We start from the raw sequence: 21,423 nt of genomic DNA on the forward strand, positions 1-21,423 counted from the left end.
TTCATGATTATGATATGACCGAACATGACCACCTTATATTCAGAGTATTCATTTGCCGGAAATGATTTGAGTTTTGATGATGGTGCACCACGAACACTAGTGGGCTAGTGGCGTAGGTTGGGAGCGAAGTAATAGATGATTACGAAGTGCAATGCTTTTAGATTAAAGGCTAATTATTTCAATTTCAATCACCATTTCACATTTATTTTTGGTTTGAGAAATTTTGTGCTGTTGGTAGGCTATCTTTTTCCATTTATTGTCACATGTATTATGGGACCAATTGGTTAATGCAACTTTAAAGAGTTTTAATTAATATGGGCGTATCTGTCACTGGTGTAGGAGGTAGCTTGGAATTGCTAGATGACAATTAACAATGAGTCATTTCAGATATATATGCCCAAAGGAAGCATGAACTATTCTTAATTCTCCTTTAGTCTGTACTTTGTCCGAATGTTTCTTCTAAATTATAGACTTTGTCAGAACTCAGAATGTTCCATGAAGTAATCATATATTTGCCTATTAAAAAACATTCAGATAAAAAAGGAAGGAAAAAAAGAAGGTAATGTATTGTGTAGAAAGCTCGTAGTGAGACAAGAAAACAATCAAAACTGATCTCGTTTGAATGCTTCTAAGGCAAGTGACAAAAATTGAGGTCCCTCCTCGTTCACTCTTTCCCTTTTTCTCTATTATCATCTCCATTTTAAGGCAATTGGTTTTTGCTAGCAAAGTTGCAAATAGGCTCCTTAAAAAATATACATTCTTCTACTATGCAACTAACAATGGAGTGCTCTAGTGATGTCGCAGAAGCTACAAGAAAACAAACACGTTGTTTTCTGAATAGAAAAAGAAACTAAACATGTTAACTTCTAAGTGAAAACCTCGAATCCATGAGGGGTTCCTTGAATCCACAAGGTAATAAGACTCTGGAATCCACCAGAGAGAAATAGACAAAGTATATATTTTATAAATCTGAAAAACTGAATTGCCCTGAAGGTTACAATATGTTTAAATAATAAAAGAAACCCTAGGGCGGCTATAAAAACCCCCCAAAAACCATAATCCGTGTTAATCACGTAATTAGGTGGTAAAATAGTGATTTTTGCCAAAAATAGCAAAATTTAGATAATTGCGGAAATTGAAAATACTGTCTCTAAGAGACGTCCCAAATCAGACGAGACCTTATTCTGATTTTTAAACTAAAAGTTATTAAGGAAAAACAGATATTACTATAAATAACAAAACATAGTTTTTGGGGCATTAACGAAGGAATTTGCCTAAATTTAGGCGATGCTCATAATCATGAATTTGGATCAGAATGTTGTTTCTCTTCGACTTGCCAAATTTCATGCAATCACGACATTGTCGCCCTAATGGCCTCTACTGGCACTCCCATTTGATCTTACATTGTGATTTCTGACGCTTTTGTTGTTCCAAGAAGGCATGTACTGTCTATTCTACATCATCTAGTCTCATTTTCCTATTTTTATTTTTGCTTAGTAGTGAGCCAAGGGATGACTAGATGAGGTTTATAAGCACGAGGCCTATAAGCTTGATTTTAAGTCCATTTTGGGAAAAAAAAAAAAAGCAAAGAAAAGAGGCATTCTATCCTCCAAGGTATTTTAGAAGAACCACTGAGTTGATATTACAACTAAGCGTAAATTGTCTGAAAAGAAAATTGGGAAATGTATGGTCTTTTAGTCTTCAAATTATAAAGAGAAAAACAACTAGCAATATGGAGGACAATATGCAAAGATCTTGCTCTTAAACACAAAGAGGAAGGAGAGAGTCGTGGTGGCTCTCAATTGAGAGAGAGAGAGAGAGAGAGAGAGAGAGAGATGTTTAAAGAAATATATATATATATATATAGTATATTATTTTGTTACAGTGTTTTCAGCAATTCAATTTTCAGCAAAATAAACGGTATCCAAACAGACCCATAAATTCTTATTTAGTATCGATCTTATCTTTTGCTTGAGAATTGGTAAACATTGATTTGCACTCAAAGTTAGTTATATAGATTTAAAGGTAATATTTAATTCATTTATAGAATAGTAGTTATAAAATTTTAATTCTTTATTGACCCAATTTCATTGTATGCTAAAATTATATTAAAATATTGCATTGAATGATTGAAATGAAAATATTGACTAAAATTTACTTGCCAACTTGAGATGCAATTCTCAAGTATGAATATTTTCATTGATGGATCTACTACTAACATTGAGTAGACTGAGGTGAAATTCATTTGAAAGATTTACTTATTTTTCTCTACCTAATATTTTATATTATATTCTTAAAATTTTATGATTTAGTTATCTTTTTTTTTTTTTTTTTTTTTTTTTTTTTTTTTTTTTTTTTTTTTTTTTTTTTTTTTTTGAGAGAGGATTTAGTTATCTTTCTAGGCAATTTAAATTTATTATTATTTTATATGTAATAGATGCACCAAAGGAGTTTGATAACTTGATATGGCCCGTAAAATTTAATATTCTTTTTCATTCTTTTGTGGCGATGATATTATTTATGACTGTGAATTATGTACACTTAAGAATTTTATTTTTGAGTAGTTGCTATTTGTTTTCTTTTTGAGAGTGAAAACACATGCCATTCATTAATTTAAATTTAGAGAGTCACAATACAAAGCTTCAATAGCAGGCAGAGGATCTTCCTCCAGCCAAACCACTTCCTCATCTATTTGCCTAGCATGCTTAGCCAACGCATGGGCCACAGCGTTCGCACTACGTTTTACAAAGCTAACCTCCAACCTACGAAGACTAGCAGCAATACACTTTATATCCTCATATACATGACCCAGACGAGACATAACCTCCAACATATTTGTTTTCTTATTTATATTGAAATGAATAAAAAAGAAAAAAACAATATGATCATCATCACCATCATATATATTATTATTACTTCATGTGAAATATTCAAATCAACTTGAACCACATGGTTGACTCAATTTAGGCCGAAACTCATTTATGAAGACCCATTTATGACTCAAATCTAATAAACTTATTTGCTAGGTCTAATTAAGTGTTGCACAATTAATGATCTACACATAAGACAATGTGATCTACACATAAGACAATGTCACAAGAATAAGTATTACACTCAAAACCTAAGAGGGGAAACCACATGGAATTTGTGTATTTTTAATTTTTTTTTAAATACTTTCTTTAGCTAAAAGGACATGGTTATTCAATATTTTTGTCGCATAAATGATAGATCATATATCCTATTAATAAATTTATGGTAGAATTTGCAATAGAGAAGGAATTAAAGTATTCAATATTGTACTTAAAGTTGTTTTGGTTTTGTCATGGAAGCAAAATATTTTGATACTTGTGTATTGTTTCGGAGTTACCAGTACACACACATATTGGTAACTTATTCAGTACGTTTTAGAATAGTATCAATTCCTATTTAAATAGTCGGTATGGTTCATATTGTGCTATAGTTGTTTCCCGTATGGTATTGATTCCTTTGGGTGGGATATTGAGCATGGTTATTAAACACAGATTGGATGTTAACTTGGTCTAAGAGTCAAGACATTAGGTTAGATGTAAGGTAAACTAAAAAAAAAAAATTAAATACACATAAAAATAAGTTTGAGAAATTATAAAATAAATATGTAAATTAAAAAAATAGTCATGCCAAAATTCCTAATTAAAAGTAAGTCTAAAAAAAAGTCAGCAAATATATTTCAAACCCAAGGTTTCACAAGTAATAACACTAGAGAACATAAAATGTTTCTGGACTATGAAGTGGGTGTGATTGTTGTAAAACTTACCAGAATAAATATAAGCAACTGGGCTGTGTACCAATTACCTAACCCATCGCTGCCTAGAAGAAAAAAAAATGGCAGTATTATGAGAGAGTTGAAAACGATTTTTTATTTTAGGACCTGCTGGCTCTTATCTTAAATAAATAGACCCACTCATATATAATTATTGCGAGTTGGGACCAAAACTCTTATCTAATCTAATGGTGGGCTACTTAATTCTTTAATTCATAGAGATTTTTTTGTTGTTCTTTTTCACTCTTGACTTTCCGAGGCAGTTGACAGGGAATATGGAGCATAGGAGCCTAACAACTACCCAGCAAACGTGTTGCTGTGTGGTAGACAGCTAGAGTAATATAATACAGTGGGTTTTAATTAACTCAAACTAGTAAAATCATCTTTTTTTTTCTTTTTTTTTTTTTTTTAAGAATCAATCGGTAAAATTGTTGAGATTTCAGGTTGGAATTACTAAAAATCAATTCCTATTTAAATAGTGAAGTAAAAAAAAAAAAATTTCCTATTTAAATAGTTGGTATGGTTCATATTGTGTATTGTTGATTCCTTATGGTATTGATTCCTTTGGGCGGAATATTAAGCATGGTTATTAAACACAGATTGGATGTTAACTTGGTCTAAGAGTCGAGTCATTAGGTCAGATGTAAGGTAAACTAAAAAAAATTAAATAAACATAAAAATAAGTTTGAGAAATTATAAAATAAATATGTAAATTAAAAAAAAAAATAGTCATGCCAAAATTTCTAATTGAAATTAAGTCTAAAAAACAAGTCACCAAATATATTTCAAACCCAAGGTTTCACAAGTAATAACACTAGAGCACATAAAATAAAAGGATGTTATAAATTAGACTCAAGTCTTTACTAAATAAAATCCTATTATATTACATTTTTTGAAATTTAATGAATTAAAGCATATCTTAAACTCGAAAGTCAAATTCTATGCATATTACTTACTTCATTAGTTGCTTTAATCCCGTAGATTATAATTATTTAAAAAAAAAAAAAACCTTGAAACTTTATATTTATTGAAAAGTCTTGTATGAAGTGAGTCAGGGACCCGACCCACCATTTTGGGCGGGTCGAGAATACTCGGGTCGGTTTTCAAATTTTTTTAGAAAAAAAAAAACCCGAATCTCTCTCTCCGCCTCTCTAGGCTTCAGCTCTCTCTCGGTCTCTCCGCCTCTGCCGACTTCAAAAGCTGGTGGTGTACATATCCGCCGTCAAAGGTTGAGGCCGCGAATCGCCATCACGATTTGGCGGTGCTCTTCACCGAGTTCTCTCTACGTGTGTAAGTCATCCATCTCTTAGTTAGGTTTTTATTTTATTTTATTTTTTGTATAATCTGAATCAGTGACTGACACAGATCTTGATTTTTATTATTCGCAGGACGATTTAATTTTTGTTTTTTGTATATACCTCTGTTGAATTTTTTGTTTGTAGCACAATGCTTGCAGGGCTCAAATTCGTTCCCCATGAAAAGCTTGACAAAGTAATTCCCGTTACTTTTCTTTTTTGTTTAATTTTGGTTTCTAAGGAACTGTGTGTTTTGTTTTTGTTAAACTTTGGCTTATTGTCTTTCGAATTTGTGTTTTGTGTGTTAGGCAAAGGATAGTGATTCGGATGATTCTATAAAAGAGAGGAAAAATTCTAGTAGTAGAAAGGAAAAACATAGGAAGAAAGGGAAGAAGAGTTCTAGGTACAGTAGTTCAGATGATGATGAACTCGAGAGAATTAAGAAACCTTCTAGCAAGAAGAAGAAGAAATGGTACTCTTCGGAGGAGTATTCTTCGGGTGAAAGTGAGGGCAGTTCCGACGAAGAAGCAAAGAAGGGTCGGGATAAGAGAAAGAGTAAGAGTAAGAGAAGTAAGGGCGATAGGTCGGGGGATGATGAGGATAGTGATAGGTCTAAGAAGGGATTGAGAAGTAGAGAAGATGGAAGGAGAAAGAGCAAGGGAAGTGGGGCTCGAGACGACTTGTCTGGTATGCATTCTATGCTGCCTTTTGCTTTGGCTGAATTCTATGTTGTTTTATTGTTTGAATGTTATGACATTATTTATGATAGTGGATTAATATGTTTTAGTTGTTTCGAATTTTGCAGATGGTGGTGCAGGAACTGATTCCTTGAAAGAGAAGGAAATCGTGAGAAAAGAGATGGGATTAGAATGGATGCTTAGACCTGGGGAAAAGAGGGACGAAAGGCCTGCGATGATTGTTGATGACAAGTTTGAGGAAACTCCAACCGAGGAGGTATACTCTTTACTTTGAGTGCTAGCATGAAGCTTTAGCTGTTGTAATATGTAGTCTATCGTTATCGTTGTTTTGTTTGAATTGCTGCACCCACCTCCCCATTTCTCTGTTCTTTGAATTTTTTTAGAAATTATTAGATTGGTAGTTTAGTTACATGATTGTTTTTTTTTTTTTTTTTGACATTCTTTACAAGTTAACACACAATGGGGCATATTTCCATATGGAAAAAATTATGTCTGTTTTTTGCCAATCATTTATTATGTTAACAGAAGAAAACATAAACGAAAAATGTAACTGCTTAGTTCTTTTATTTTGGTTGTGATGCATGATCATTTTTGTACAACACCTTTTGGCATTTGCACAAAAATAACTATACTTTTTAAAAATAAAATAAAATGAATACTTGTTTGAAATTTAGTCAATATGTCACACTTCTGCTGCTCTGTGTTCCAAAGGGTATCATGTATGTGCATATTCTGTTTGCCTGAAACATATATGTCTCCTTTGTTTCCTGTCCCACTTGTTTGTTATGAGAACATGGTGACCTCATTTGCTCTTCTTCTTTTTTTTTTTTTTTCCTTTTAATCAGGTAAAGAAGGTGCATCCCAGGGAGATGAATCCTTATTGGAAGGATAATGGTGGTGGTTATCCAGAAGATACTGATGGGAGCAAAGCCAGTGGGGACAAACTTTTGTCTTCTTCAGTTGTTGGAGATGGAGGTGCAAGCTGGAGACTTAAAGCCTTGAAGCGTGCACAAGAGCAAGCAGCTCGAGAAGGACGAAGGCTTAATGAGGTATTGTACCTTAACTTTCAGATATTTTCAAGTATCTCTATAAAAAAAAAAATTGGCTGTTTTTTAAGTGATGAAATTGTTCAGGTTGTTGAAGAACGGTGGGGTTCTGTTGGTCAACTTGCTGTATCTGTAGCATCTCGTAAAGCTGCCCCATCTCGTGCTCATCTACATGCCATAAAAGATAGAAAGAGGGGGCTAACTGAGGAACAGAAGCCAGGTTCTGACGATCAAAGCGAGAGGGATATTGAAAAGGTAACTGGCCATTCTCTATTGCATAACTGGTTTTTTGTCAGTATAAATGGTTGTTCTATTTGAGGTGAAAATTATTGTCATTGTTTAAAGTGAAAAGAAGAATCACTTCACTTATGCTTACAAGTTACATGTTTGTGCTTGTCAGAACAATGATAGGAACTACTTGAAGGATGTATCATTCCAGCATCATAAAATGAGGGAACCTAAAGTTAAAGATTCTTTATCTTGGGGAAAGGGGAAAAGTCAAAATCAATCTTCCAAGGATGCTGACATCGTCAAGGCCGCTGTATCAAGCTTAAATAAGTTTAACAATGATGGAAGCTTTATGCAAAAGGTTCTTCGGGAGCAAAATAATGATCCTGGTGGTTCTGTTGAGGGAAATGTGGAGTCAAGATTTGTTTCATCACAAATGAACCAATCTAGTGAAGGCAGCGCAGTGGCTAATGATGCACTCAGTGCAAACCAATTGGCAGCTAAGGCTTTTCAGCTTCGTATGAAAGGAAAGCATGAAGAAGCGAATAAACTTTTAGTAAGATGACATCTCTATGTTGTTCAACTTTCCTGCTCTCCTCTCTAGTTTAGGTTTCACATTAAGAATTTCAAGTTTCTCTCTCTCCAGTGATTTTTTTGAATTTTGTGACATACACAGCTTTGTTGGAGAAACTAATTTGAAGAATATTAAATTTAGGAAACTGTCATTGACAACACTTTTAATTTGGGGGGAAAAGCTTTATAAACACCCAAGGGGCCTTAGCAATTAGGGTTAAATGTCTGGCATGCTAGAAAGGAATTTCCATGTCCTTTCCTTGATACTGCATGTCTATTTGGAAGTAGGTAAAGGTGTTCATTTTTTAACTAATTTCGGTCATTTCATGAATAACAAGAAATTTAATGGTGAAAGAATTGAGATATTTAGGGTTATATTATCATGAAGTCCTTGGGATTTCTTAGTTCAGGTGGGTGAAGACAGTATCTTGTAAGGTGACTTGGCTGCTTTTTGTATAGCTCATCTTGCTTTGTGGTTTCTGGGGTTTAGGCTTGTCACTTTTCTTTCTAGTGCTGGATTATCTCCCCCCATGCCATGTCTCCAATTTAAAATAAATTGAAGAAATTGGTTTTGATTGAGTCTTAGAGGTGAAAGCAAGATTTTCCTTGCTCTGCTATAATATTGTTTGAATTTAGCGATGCATGTCATAAGTTGTAATTATATTTCTCCACAAGCATGTATTCAAATTGTGTGCTTTGGGATGTGGCAGAAGATGATTTTATATTGTTTTCCCTTTTTATGAACCTTTTTTCCCTACCTTACTTCATTGGAGTGGTATAATCTATAATCTTAAGGTGACCATAATTCATTAAACATGTACAATACAAACTGAATGTTAAAACCCAAACTAATGCTCCTGTGGAGTATGCATGGGAAAGCGTTCATATTTGAAGTGTCATTGTACTTGGTAAACTACCTTTTGCTTCAGGTTATTAATTGGAGTTATCCTTTTTTTTTTTTTTTGGTTCTTTTTATTAGCAAGAAGCAGAGAAGATCAAGGCAAAGCAGGATGGTGGGGATAATTCAATTAAGCCACAAAATGAGAGAAGCTCAAGCAGGTAATTATGCATATTATGATTTTTTTCCCTGGTTTTTTTTTTTTTTGGGGGGGGGGGGGGTGTGTGGGGGGGAGGGATGTATTTCTTTTGTTCAAATCCAAGGTCATTTTATAAGTATTGTATTTATGGAATTGGAATTTATAGCTGCAAAGATGGACTCAACTCGTGTGTTTGCATGGGTTGGTGGGGTGGGAGGGGGATTCTATTTCTTTTGTTCAAATGCTAGAAGCTCATTATATAAGGAAATAAGTATTGTATTTAATGGAATTTATAACAGCAAAGATGGACTCAACTCGTGTGTGTGCATGGGTGGGTGGGTGGGTTCTTTTCCTTTTTATAATGGAGTATTAGAAAGGGTTTTTATTTTTCATTTTTTTTTGGTGTGTAAAAACTTGTATAGTTTGCATTTTCAATATCTCTCTTATTCCTGTAACACATTTGGTGGTGTTACCATTACATTGATTTGTTCCCTTTTACCCAGATATATCATGCAGGATAGATCTGTTCGACAAAAGAAGGAAGAGGATGATACTGATATGCATCTAGCTCGAAAGATAATGCAGAACAAAAAATATACTACTTATGGTCAGGCAGATGATGAATATGATTTTGAAGTTGGTCCTAGTAAAAAGGCTGGGAAGAAGGGTGAAGATAATGAGCATAAGGTTACACAGAAGAATACACGTCTCTTAACACAAAAAGAGCGGTGTCTTTTTTGCTTTGAGAATCCAAAAGTGCCAAAACATCTTATTGTTTCGATAGCGAATTTCACATACTTGATGTTGCCACATTCGCAGCCTGTGGTGCCTGGTCATTGCTGCATTTTACCACTGCAGGTGAGATTAACTTGATTCCTTTAGAGCATTCTCATTAGCTCTCTCATAAAAAATGCCATTTTGACACACCAAAAGCTTATTTTACTATTTTATCACATCATTTTACAATACACCATTTATCAAATGTTCTATTCTTTCATTCTAAACATTAAAATAATATATACAACACATTAAAATAATATATTTACTTAAAACCTAACAATATACAAACACACAGCCCCGACAGTCACCACCAACCAAGAACCAAGAACCACCACTACAACCACCGCCACAAACTACAACCAGAATCACCGGTCCTCCAATAAATTCCAAATCCAAAAACCTCAACAAAAGAGAGAAAAAAAAAAAACTCAAAACCTTCAACAAAACCCCACCATACACAGCACAACCCGCCACCACCACCCACAGGTAAAACCCGCCACCACCAACAAAAATCCACCAGCCGCCACCACCACCCAATACTACTTTTAAAAAAATCCCCAAAATCAACGCAAAACTATCCCCAAAAAAAGAGCTTGAAAAAGAACCAACTCACCCATAATCACAATAACATGGAATCCACAACCGAAGGGAAAAAAGAAGAAGAGGGAGATCAGAATCAGAGATCTCCATGGCGACAGCCTCATTGGTGAGGCTGAACTCCACGGTGACGGCCGATCTCAATGGCAACGGCCTAGGCAGAGGAAAAAAAAAGACAGAGAAGGAGAGTGAGTGACAGGGGAAAAAAAAAAAAAAAGATAGAGAAGGCGCAGTAGAGAAAGTGACAGAAAAGAAAAAAGGGGAAAAAAAAAAACAAGAAAAAGGGAGAGGTGGAGGTTTTGGAGAAAGAAAGAAGAAGAAAAAAAAAGGAAGAGAGGTGAACTGAGAAGATGAAGTGAGGCGGAGAAAGAAAGAAGAAAAAGAAAGAGAGAGAAGAAAAAGTCATAAATGAAGAGAGAGAAATGGAATAAATTTTTTTTTTTTTAATAGCACATATGTCCATACTGTTCCAAGAATGGAATAGTATTGTTCACGTGTGTCAAATTTATAGGATATAGAACACCTCATGAGAAGGGTTTTTTAGTGTTTGGTGTGCCAAATACCAAATATTTGACATTTGGCACACCTGATGAGAATGCTCTTACATACCTTCTTTTTCCTATTAAATCAATCTATTTTATTGATATGGAAATATTGCCCTCCCGGCCCCTAAATGATGGTTATTTTTTCTACAGCATGAATCGGCCACAAGAACTGTTGATGATAATGTGTGGGATGAAATTCGCAACTTCAAGAAATGCCTTATCATGATGTTTGCAAAGCAAGAGAGGGATGTAGTGTTTCTTGAAACAGTGATGGGTTTGGCACAACAACGCCGCCATTGTTTGATTGAGTGTATTCCGTTACCCCAAGACATTGCTAAAGAGGCTCCTCTATATTTTAAAAAGGTATTTTTCATATTCTAATTTGCTTAAGAATGCAGGATTTGGAATCGACTTGCTTGTCATTTTATTAGCTAGGGTTATTGAAGTAGTTAGTGTGAATTAAAAAGTGTGCCATTCTGTCTCTCTCTCTCTCTACCCCTGCCCCATGGGTGTGCAATGTTTGAATGATCTTTGTACATTGTAGTTAGCAAAAGGGGTATTTGCAAATTAGCTTAGAAGTAAAGTGGGAACTGTTTATCAGGGAAGTGAAGCTGGAGAAAAGAGTGTTTAATTGAAGTAGTGCTATCAGTTTGGAAAAATTATAGGAGAGCAACTTTGACTAATTTTATACAGTTGTCTGAATCATATGCTTGTTGAGAAAATGTCAAAATGAAACTGGAGGTAAAGGAAAAACATAAAGAACATTTTGAACTCAACTTGTTTTTTTTTATGAGTGAGTTTGGCCTGTAGAGAAAGGTGGAAGGGATGTTTTTTTTAATGACCTTTGCTGATTGTGCTCTCTCTTGGGGTTCCAAAAATAAACTGTTTTTAGTTATGTAAATATACTTGTGATTCTATTGGCAGCTCCATAAGGGCAATGTTCTACTTCTACGTAATGGTGGCATAAGTAGTGAATTTTACCAAGCATATTTTATTGATTGCAAAGAAGCAAAGAGATTGAGCCTGTGTTTCAATAGGAACGTAATACGCCACTTATCAAAATATTTTGGGAACTTTTTGTTATTTTTGGAATCTCAGTTTTATATATAACCCGTTGTGCATTATTTCAATTACCATCACTTTTGTACATTGTTTTGTTTTTAAATATTTTGATAATTTTATTATTATCTGTAGTTATAAGCCCAAGTGGAATCATTTCCCCCTATTTGGTTCAAGAAAGAAAAAAAATAAAAAATAAAAGAAGAAAAACCATGATTCTTCACAAGAACTTGATAATAAACATATATTGCAATGTGTTTTATACATCAAATGTATTATGTACGTATCTGTGTCCAAGTTTGATTTTGAATTATTAAAATTATTTTACAATATTCTAAAAGAAGTTTGTTTTACTTGTAGGCAATTGATGAAGCCGAAGATGAGTGGAGCCAACACAATGCAAAGAAGCTTATTGATACAAGTGTAAAGGGATTGCGTGCTTCAATTCCTAAAAACTTTCCGTACTTCCATGTTGAATTTGGTTTGTATAAGGGATTTGTGCACGTAATCGATGATGAGACACAATTTAAAAGTAGCTTCGGCCTTAATGTTATAAGAGGCATGCTACAGTTGCCAGAAGAAGACATGCACCGTAGGCGAAGGTATGATTCTGTTGAGGTTCAAAGGGAAGCAGTTAAAAGTTTTGTCAAAGACTGGGAACCGTTCGATTGGACAAAACAGCTTCACCAGGTATCTTGATACAATACAACCGGTTAAAAGACTTGTGACGGTGATTGGTGATTTGCATCTTCATCCATTTAGGGTTGATTGCAGCTTAAAATTGACATTATGCAATTGCTTCACAGTGTTCATGGTAGATCCTGTTTAATACTTGTGGTTGGCCTGAGATATTGGGGCCAAGAGATTTTCGTTGCAGAAGTGACTGACACTGGACTGTAGCCTTGCTATCGTATACATCCAAATTTTGCTTCTTCAATCTGCATTGTAATTTAACTTGGGTCTTAGTCTTAAATTGTGGTAATCCTACATTTGCACACAGATCCTTAGATTCAGCATATTTCAGTGATTGATGAAGCTTAAAAGAGAGGGAAAAAAAAAAAAAAAAGGTTGTAAAAAGTTGGTGGACATACATTGCAAGATAGTTTTCAGAACCAGACCAGACCGGGAGGTCGGATCGTGAAAACCGAAAACTGGGATGAAAACTGGTTTTTAAGCCTAAAGAACCGGATTTTTTATTAATTCCGTGAACCGTTAAAACCGGGGTAGGACCGCACGAACCGGTGAGAACCGTGCGGTCCAACCCCTAGCAATTTTTTTTTTTTTTACAATTTTATTCTACTTAATTAAATTATCCATCTCTTACAAGGAATAAAAAAAATTATAATTAAAATCCTTCAAAGATATTCAAATTTACTTCAAAAATTAATCATAAATTTTAATGTTTTCATGGTTATTGTGGGGACCGACTCAAAATAATAGGTTGGCTGGGCTCTGGGCCTATCCGAGGACCAGTCTGTTCGAGGAGATGTCGTAGTTCAGAATCCTTATTCAGATCCACTGGGGCAAAGAGAACACGTCCGAGGAGTAATTCCTCCTCAGACGTTCCAAAATCCAGGTCAAATGTGCGTCTTAGCTACTGTAGTCCTCCCTCCAAGCACATAAAAAGAAAGGAAACCCAAAATATCTCAGCAAAGGCTGTCACCACCACATTAAATGTACCACAGCTACTCTCCTGACCGCATCAATGAAGAGAAGACCCCTGAACAGTGCTACCTTGGTCACTGCAACTCACAAAGAACTGATAAGGGTGTCTGATGGGACAGGTGCTCAAGTAGGTGTTTGGATGATCAACAAATGTAAAGCCCAGATGATAAAAGAGGATCTATATAATATGTAAAAGTCCCCCAAGAGAGGAGGAGGGGGAGGCGGAGAGAAAGAGAGGAGAGAATACTGTAGAGAACTTTTATTTGCATGAATCTGTGTCCATTAGTCAAGTTGGAGACCTGATCATTTGAGAAGGATCTCTCTTCACTGCTACTTCCTTTTATTCTTGTCTCTATACCCCCTGAGCCCATGCAACAAACCGTTCAAGTTAACTGAAACCAAGTTCTTTTGCCCATACTCTACAAAAATTCATTGTGTGAGACCTTTTGGGCCAAGGCCTGACCAATAAGGATCGGGTCAACTAAAACCGTGTCCCTACAGTTATTATTTTGTTTTATTAACTTTCTTATTTAATTATTAAATATATGCTTGAAAATCATTAAATTTCCCTCACATATATGGATATATTGTCAATTTTGCTAGTTTTATAAATTTAATATCTATATTTAAGCTTTAATTAATTATTAAATTAATTATGACGTCATCACGGTTCGACCCCAATTCGACCTCGGTTCGACCTCAAAAATCTTGAAACTCTCCCTTTTACGGTTCAATGAACGGTCCAAGTCTGAAAACCTTGCATTGCAATAGTCAGATGAGCTTGTCTTGAAATTAATCAACCTTGCATCATTTTAACCCTTTTTTTTTTTTTTTTTACATTGGGCAGTATCTTGAATACCTTTCCCCACCCCATCATATATTATCTTCATTATGCAGGATGATACTTTCTACAATGTTTGTACCTAACTTCCTAGTGTGAAGGTTGTGCAGTGTGCACTGTCCTGGCCTCACCCCTTTGTCGCTTTCCCAACTGAGATTTGGAGGCGATAAGTGGCAGACTGCAAGAGAGAGCTGTCTTTTATCGTCGGCATTAAAGGAGGTTAAAAATACCTAAAATTTTGGTTTACAAACTTTGGTTTTATCCTGTGAAATCTCAAAAAATCTTGAAAAATATTCTTAAAATATTAAAAATCTTGGCCAACATCTTGGATCTTGGTCAGAAATCTTTGAAGATTCTGAATTAACCAATTTTTTTTATTATCTATTATTGCAAACCTCTCAGAAATTCTAGTAAATGTAACAAGTAGTCAAGTACAGCATGTCTACATTTCTCCCTCTTTCCCACCAGAAAAAGAAAGGAAAGAAGGAAAGGACAATGATTAAGTTGAACTGAGCAATAAAAAATTCCCTAGCTCGATATTTATCCAAAACTTTCAGATGCTTCCTATCAAATGGAATCCTCATGTTCCATCTTCAACATCTGAAGCAAGAACTCATTCCAAGTGTCAACAGGGCCAGGCAAGCACCAATGGACACAATCTGCTATAGTAACATTTTCATGTGGCCAATGTCCATAATGGTTTGGGTGTCCATCTGGTCTCACTATCATAGCCTCAGTTGTATCTAGCATCCTAAATTTCAAACCCCTTTTCCTCCCATGCTTCTCTGCTGCCCTTAGCTCCTCCACTTGAGTCATGTACAACTCCAAATCATCCCTAGCCAATTTCATCTCTAAATTGGACACAGGCCTTGTTCTTACACATTTCCCTCCACTATTCCATTCCCCATTCTCAAAATGCTGTGGAGACAATGTCCTTAAAATTACCATCCCCTTGAAATTTTTAAGTTCTACAAGGGTCCTAAAGGATGTTCTAAAGGCCTCTCTGTACCCATAGAACATAGACACATTTTTTATGTCATTTTTGAGACATTTATGGCAACCAACAATCTGACCATTTTCATAGAACATTTGTGGCCCAAAGAACCATCTTCCAGCTGAGAATATCACATAGTCAAATGTCTCAATTTGAGATGCCCAAATAGGGTCAGCTTCGTCTAAGTAAAGGTTCATGAGGCGATTGTAGGTTGGCCCATTCGGGTCTGTGTCTATGGCTTTAACCAAGTGTGGTGACCAGAAGGATAACAGTGTGAAGTTGTAGTCCTCATAAAACCAGCGTTTGAACCTTGGATCTGGGTAATAAACATCTTTAGGATATCCCACCTGATAGCATATAGAGAGTGTGAGAAAACAGTACGCCAATAAGTAAAAATAAGATTCTATTAACTATAGTATTTTGGATAATATTTGATGCAACAATGAATGCCAAGTACACTAAAATTATGAACATTCTTATGTTGATTTGCACATGAGACCGGTCTAGCAGTTAAAATTTTGAGACTTCAATCAATTTTTGATTTAGTTCAATAAAACAACAAAAAAATTTCTCTCTCTCTCTCTCTCTCTCACACACACACACATATATATATATATATATATATATATATATATATATTTACAATGGTTGAGATAATAGATTGTGATTAGTGTATGATTAAAGTTATATCAATGGTAGTTCCAAGTAAAGTCAAATCATCAATATATATATAAAAGCAGAGACCTCATGTGGGAAAGCATGAGGTTCTGCCAAGTGGCACCTTCCTTTGGCATAGTCTCTCTATCTTCCACATTAAACTCTATCAATAAGTGCATTCAGCCAAAACAAAAAACAAAAAACTCTATCATTAAGACTTATGTTTTCCCTTCATGCCTTTTAGCATACCTGGTGTAATTAAACAGTAACACAAACCCATGTCTCTTTTCACCTCTAGCTATTCTCTTACTTTTGTCTCTTCTCTTTCCCATACATTTGGTCATGTCATGCATGTGGTTTTGTCTCAACCTTAAGGAATGAGTGCAGAAGATGACAAGCCCTCAAATCCACCACAGACATTCTCTCCACACTTACAAAAACTTATCTTTCACTCTCAAGCTTTGTTAATTTCTTCTCTCTTTGGATACTGTAAGTGCTTCACTCATGCCTATTTTTGCTTTAATTAATGTATTTCATCTGATGGTATGCCAAATCGTGAGAAACATAGATGGAGCTCTAGAGTTATATAAATATTATATTATTGTTGTTTAAGTGTGTGTCTTTGCCTCTTTGGCTTCATTTGTGTAGTGTTGTTTGTCTCTCCAATTCTTATTGTTTTTACACTAAAGGTTTATTTTTGGTTTTATATGTTTTTGGGTGTCTAACAAAAAACCAGAAAAAATCACTAATTCAAATGTTTGACATGAAAACAAACTTTTTTTTACAGATTAGAAGCCCCAATTTTGTATTTAAATGCTTCTTTAGCAACTTGAGAAAAGGGCTATGTCTATTGCTTAGTGGAATAGTGGATGAAAACCAACATCAAGATCATTGAAGCTAGGTAATTTTTTTTTGCTCATATAATTCAAATTCTTCAATTTTTTAGACATAATTTTTGTTCTTTTATCATTTGATCATAACTTCATAAGGTTAAAATATGTTTTTATGTTTACCTTCAATTGTAATAGATTTTATGACTTGACTACAGAAGAAAAAAAATCCTTTGCTTGGCTGATGAGGAAGTTTGAGGAATAAGAATTGAAAGCTTTTACCTTTTTCTATTGTGTATTCTTTAGGGTATTGATCAACCAAATTGGACATATAATTGTAAACAATTAAAATTTATTAGGTTTTAAATCTATATTTTCTTTCACATTCCCCTATATTCTCATATAGAATAATGAGAAACCTGTGAAAATTATATAATAAGATACTGATTTTAAGCATTCATTTGCCCAAATATTTACATAGAAAGTAGCACCTTAGCTTTCTTCCTCAATGATCTGTTTGCTTCTACCAACATATGTTCTTGAACCAAAATGAAGGGCAGTATGTATCAAAAGCATATGGCATGGAAGCATATAAATAATACACATGTTTGAGACACATGCCCTATTTTGAAGAGTTCTTATCTCTAATGTGGCACTTGAGGAAGTCTTAAAATTATGAACCTAACAAAATAAAGAGTTCTTATCTTTTAAATTTTAATTAGTTCTTATCTCTAATTTGGCATTTAAGGATAACAAGTCGTTCATTGTAGCATTGAGTTGTAAAGGGAGAGCAATTTGAATCTGGAGAAAGCAAAACTAACAACGATTGTATAGGCTATTGATTTTGAAATTGAGATATGTGTAAGATATATCATCTTAGAGGGAGATTTAGCATATGCTATTGACAAGTTTCGATCTAAGTAGAGAGATAATTCATGGCTAGGAGCAATGGTAGAGGCAACAATATTAAGAAAAAGTATTATGCATAGTTATAAAGATAATTTTATATAAAATAAATATAGTTTTTAATTTTTAATAAAATATTTTAAAGTAAATTGATACAGTACCCGTGCATCGCACGAGACATCAGCTAGTTGTAGTAATCACAATATGTCACCTCAACAAATTTTGAAAGAAATTGTGAAATTTGTTGTGTTTGTAATATTAGTGAGTGATTTCATAGGAAGCCATGAGCCAGCCAAGGACTACAAATATGCTTATTTTTTGGTCCTTGTCATGTGGAAACCATTAACCAATAATTAGGTGAAAATGTGACGTTCTTAGCCACAATCCAATCAAATCAAGAAAATAAAAAAAAAGAAAAGAAAAGAAAAGAAGGAACATATCTTGTGTAGTAAACAAATTGGAAACTTACTCTAGTCAAGAGGCACATCAATGACTGCATGTGGTTTCTTCCCAAAGAGTCTCCAACAAATGCTAATGACTTCCCTTTGAGAAGCTCCAAGAATCGCACTGCATCAAAGATAGGTAGCTCGCATTCTTCTGGTTTCCACCTCCATTTCAAGAACTCGGTATCTGGTCTTCCAAACTTCATGCAATTTTGTTGGTCGAAGATCTCAGGACAAGTTTCGTTAGTGTAATAAAGATCATTGGGGTAAGGAACCCATTTTCCACGATATATATCGCATTTCTTTCCTAATTTTATGCTCATGACATTGTCTTTTGGAGATAGCAATGGCGTAGATGAATTGTTTAATACCAGGTAGAGAGGGATGACTACGAGGAAAATGACTGTGAGGGCTTGTAAGAGAACTTTAACGGTTCTATTGTGTGGTATCATAATGCCCTTTCCAAGGGAAAGCTCAATGAAATGAACCATTATTGGAGAGGAATATGAAAGAAAATTTTGAGTGTCCATCAGATTATATTATACGAGAATTCAAGAATAACAATGATAACTAGCTATCTCCTAGGTATAATTAGACATACTCATTACTTGTTTCCAAGTACAACGCTCAAAATTAAGAAACCATAAAAAAAATTTTCGTTGTGGTGCATTGTTAAGACCACAATATGATATAAAACTTAAGAGAAATATATCTGATTAATATATATAATGAACTTATAATGACTTCTAGTATCATTCAAACTTAAACGTAAAGAAAGAGAGTCAAGTTGAAAAGGCTAAGTAAATCAATGATTAGAAGTATTCAAGGATGAAAAACATGTCACACATTCAATGTTCAGCAATGATCTTGAACCTCATCCTACCTTATGAGTCAAATAAAACCATTAAAACAATTAGTATAAGTTGCTGTCTTATGATAGTTTTAGGATAACGTGGGCTATAACAGGTTGGTGAAATAGTAGTGCTGATCCGTGGCCCCTGATATGGCTTTCCTATGAAGAAACCGATGATTACAGGTGTTGCAATATCAAATGGAGTACCTGTCCAAAATTAAACTGTGAGTTTGCTTTTTAGGAAAAATGCAAAAAAGGTTTTTTTGGCCAATTTCAAATAAACTTCAAATTTTGTTTGTTTGTTAGTTTTTGGAAGAGGAACTCAAATAATTTTATTTTGTTTGAAATATTGTTAGGTTTTGAAGATTTATGATTAAATATTTAGAATCATATTTTATTTGTGTTGGCAAATCAAGAACAAAAAATGTCTAGTCTATGTGTTAGGCAATGCTTAAAGGTGTAGGTTTCAAGATTCAAGTTCGAGCTAATTGCAGAAAAGGAAGTCACATTCTATCAAGTTCGATCGATCGAGAATTAGGCTCGACCAATCGAGAATCGCAAAAATCAGATTTTGCAGAATGTTTAAACAAAGCCCAAGCCCACAAAAATGTTTGGGATTTCATTCTAACTTGTCCACATATAAAAAGGAAACCCTAGCTACGTTTTGGAGATTTTTGGAAGACTTGTGTGTTACTCTTTGTGAGATCTGAGAGGTTTTATACTTTCTAACTATACAAGAATCTACCGGAGCAAGGTCTACAATCAAGTGATAGTAGAACCTAGTTGTTGCTAAAAGATCATTACTGAAGGTGATCTGAAACCATTGAGTGAGATCTCAAAGTCACAAGCGTGGGTGCTTGTGTTGTTATAAATCCAAAGAGAGAGAGTCCGTAGATTCGGTACTTGCACGTGATCATGTCAGTAAGTTACTATATATGAGGTAGCAATAGATTTAAGGTTAAATTTGATTGTAAAAATTTTTGTTCTCTTACAGTGGATTTGTTTTATCTTGAGAATAGCTAGATTAACTCCTCCCTAAGTTTTTACCTTGAAACGGTTCGTTTCATTGGTTTTCCTAGGTCATTATATTGTGGTATTATTTACTTTTCCGTTATTGTGCATGATATGATAGATGTTTGTTTAACCTAGATCTGAATAATAAACCTAATAATCAACTTGGTTAATTAATTAGGTTAAACAATTAATTTAAGGGGTCTAAACGAACAAACAAATATAATTTACAAATAGTAATTTTTGGTATCAAAGCAGGAGATTTGGATTTTTGGGTTTGATCTTTGTTTTCACTCTACCTCCAATTTAAAATTTAGACGAAAACACTATTTTGGTCCCTACATTTTAGGGTTACAGTCAATTTAGTCCTTATATTTTTGCAATAATCAATTTGATCCTTATTTTTTTCAACTTGTAGTCAATTTGGTCCCTACCATTAACTCATTAATGAAAAATGTCTATGTGGCATACGGCAAGTATAATTGGCACACTTGAAGCTGACTTGGCAAATAAGTTAATATTTTAAAATTTTAATAGATATTTAAAATGCCACATCAGCATTGTAATTGAAAAAAAAAAAAATCAGAAAAACACAAATTTATATATCAAATTTTTTTGTTCTTACTAACCAAACATACACAAACACTTAAAAAAAAAAATCCCAGATCAAACCTAGACTCAAATCTCCTCTGCAATTACAAACACATTTTAGACACTCCCATGTCCGATCTCAGCTCACAATACAATTCCTAAAACCCCAATTCCTCCCAAAGCAAAAATTAGCAAATGTGCACGTCCTTGTCTTCCTCTCTATTCTTACTCTTTCCCACTCACAACAATACCTCCTCTTTGTTACTACTACAATGACTCTTACATTATGGGTCGACCACTTCAACTTATTCAAATCTTGAAGAATGAAATTTCTTGGAAATTTCCTACATCATCGCTTGAATACCACGCCATGTCAAATTTCTCATAAAAAAGGCTTTTGAACCTCAATTTGTCCTTTCTCTCATTCTAACATTTCTAAATTTTAGATTCGATTTCATCTCTCTCTGATTAGACGTGATTTCAAAACCACACAATTTAGGCTGGGGATCAAATAGTTTATTCCCTAATTTATTTTCTTTCTAATCTTTCTTTCTTTTTTATTTTTTTTTATTTGGGTATGCAAATCTATTTCGTGGTTTATACCCACACACACCCAAAAAATCAACATCAAGAAACAGATTTGAGCTTGTCGATCTGATACTCCTCCTGAAATTGAAGAGAGAACCATGAGAGAGAGAGAGAGAGAGAGAAGAAGAAGAAGAAGAAGAAGAAGAAGAAGAGATCTAGGAAGACACCGAGATCTAAAACCAAACCTAGATTGTGGTTTTGGAATTGATTCAGATTTGTGAGATCTGAAAGTGGCGCAGACTTGAGAGATCTATGAAGCAATGATCTGGATTTTGATCTTGTTGTTTTTGTTTTTTGTTTTTTTTTTTTTCAAACAAACAAAGGAAATATATTGACATATAAATAAAAAATTACAACAATAATGTTTTGACAATAAATAGTTTCAAA

At 34.2% G+C, this 21,423-nt stretch overlaps 2 protein-coding genes across 4 annotated transcripts; one reads left to right on the forward strand and one right to left on the reverse strand.

Moving 5' to 3' along the window:
- The first annotated feature begins 4,900 nt into the window (after positions 1-4,900).
- Positions 4,901-12,704, forward strand: LOC126713964 (uncharacterized). Of its 3 annotated transcripts, none has more exons than XM_050413931.1 (11): positions 4,901-5,089; positions 5,188-5,290; positions 5,403-5,781; positions 5,900-6,048; positions 6,638-6,841; positions 6,926-7,093; positions 7,239-7,622; positions 8,619-8,698; positions 9,180-9,534; positions 10,749-10,961; positions 12,018-12,704. In XM_050413931.1, the coding sequence occupies exons 2-11, from the start codon at positions 5,246-5,248 to the stop codon at positions 12,354-12,356; spliced, it is 2,316 nt and encodes a 771-aa protein (XP_050269888.1). In that variant the 5' UTR covers positions 4,901-5,089; positions 5,188-5,245; the 3' UTR covers positions 12,357-12,704. The 3 variants fall into 3 exon arrangements, with proteins under 3 accessions (XP_050269888.1, XP_050269890.1, XP_050269889.1); XM_050413933.1 differs by having other exon boundaries at positions 4,927-5,089; positions 5,242-5,290; XM_050413932.1 differs by having other exon boundaries at positions 4,928-5,093.
- Positions 12,705-14,465: 1,761 nt separating this feature from the next.
- Positions 14,466-18,663, reverse strand: LOC126713966 (protein trichome birefringence-like 19). Its single transcript, XM_050413934.1, has 2 exons — positions 18,020-18,663; positions 14,466-15,504 (listed from the first exon to the last, which is right to left on the reverse strand). The coding sequence occupies exons 1-2, from the start codon at positions 18,521-18,523 to the stop codon at positions 14,731-14,733; spliced, it is 1,278 nt and encodes a 425-aa protein (XP_050269891.1). The 5' UTR covers positions 18,524-18,663; the 3' UTR covers positions 14,466-14,730.
- Positions 18,664-21,423: the final 2,760 nt, after the last annotated feature.

The sequence above is a fragment of the Quercus robur genome, chromosome 2 (genome assembly GCF_932294415.1).
Source record: "Quercus robur chromosome 2, dhQueRobu3.1, whole genome shotgun sequence".
NCBI classification, from domain to species: Eukaryota; Viridiplantae; Streptophyta; class Magnoliopsida; order Fagales; family Fagaceae; genus Quercus; species Quercus robur.

Bases quoted from the DNA above. Each gene is read 5' to 3' on its own strand.
- LOC126713966 (XM_050413934.1), bottom strand. From the start codon at position 18,523: ATGGACACTCAAAATTTTCTTTCATATTCCTCTCCAATAATGGTTCAT. The intron at 15,505-18,019 runs GTAAGTTTCCAA...ATATGCTATCAG, and splicing joins TGATGTGCCTCTTGACTAGA to GTGGGATATCCTAAAGATGT.
- LOC126713964 (XM_050413931.1), top strand. From the start codon at position 5,246: ATGCTTGCAGGGCTCAAATTCGTTCCCCATGAAAAGCTTGACAAA. The intron at 7,623-8,618 runs GTAAGATGACAT...TCTTTTTATTAG, and splicing joins AAGAAGCGAATAAACTTTTA to CAAGAAGCAGAGAAGATCAA. The intron at 9,535-10,748 runs GTGAGATTAACT...TTTTTTCTACAG, and splicing joins GCTGCATTTTACCACTGCAG to CATGAATCGGCCACAAGAAC.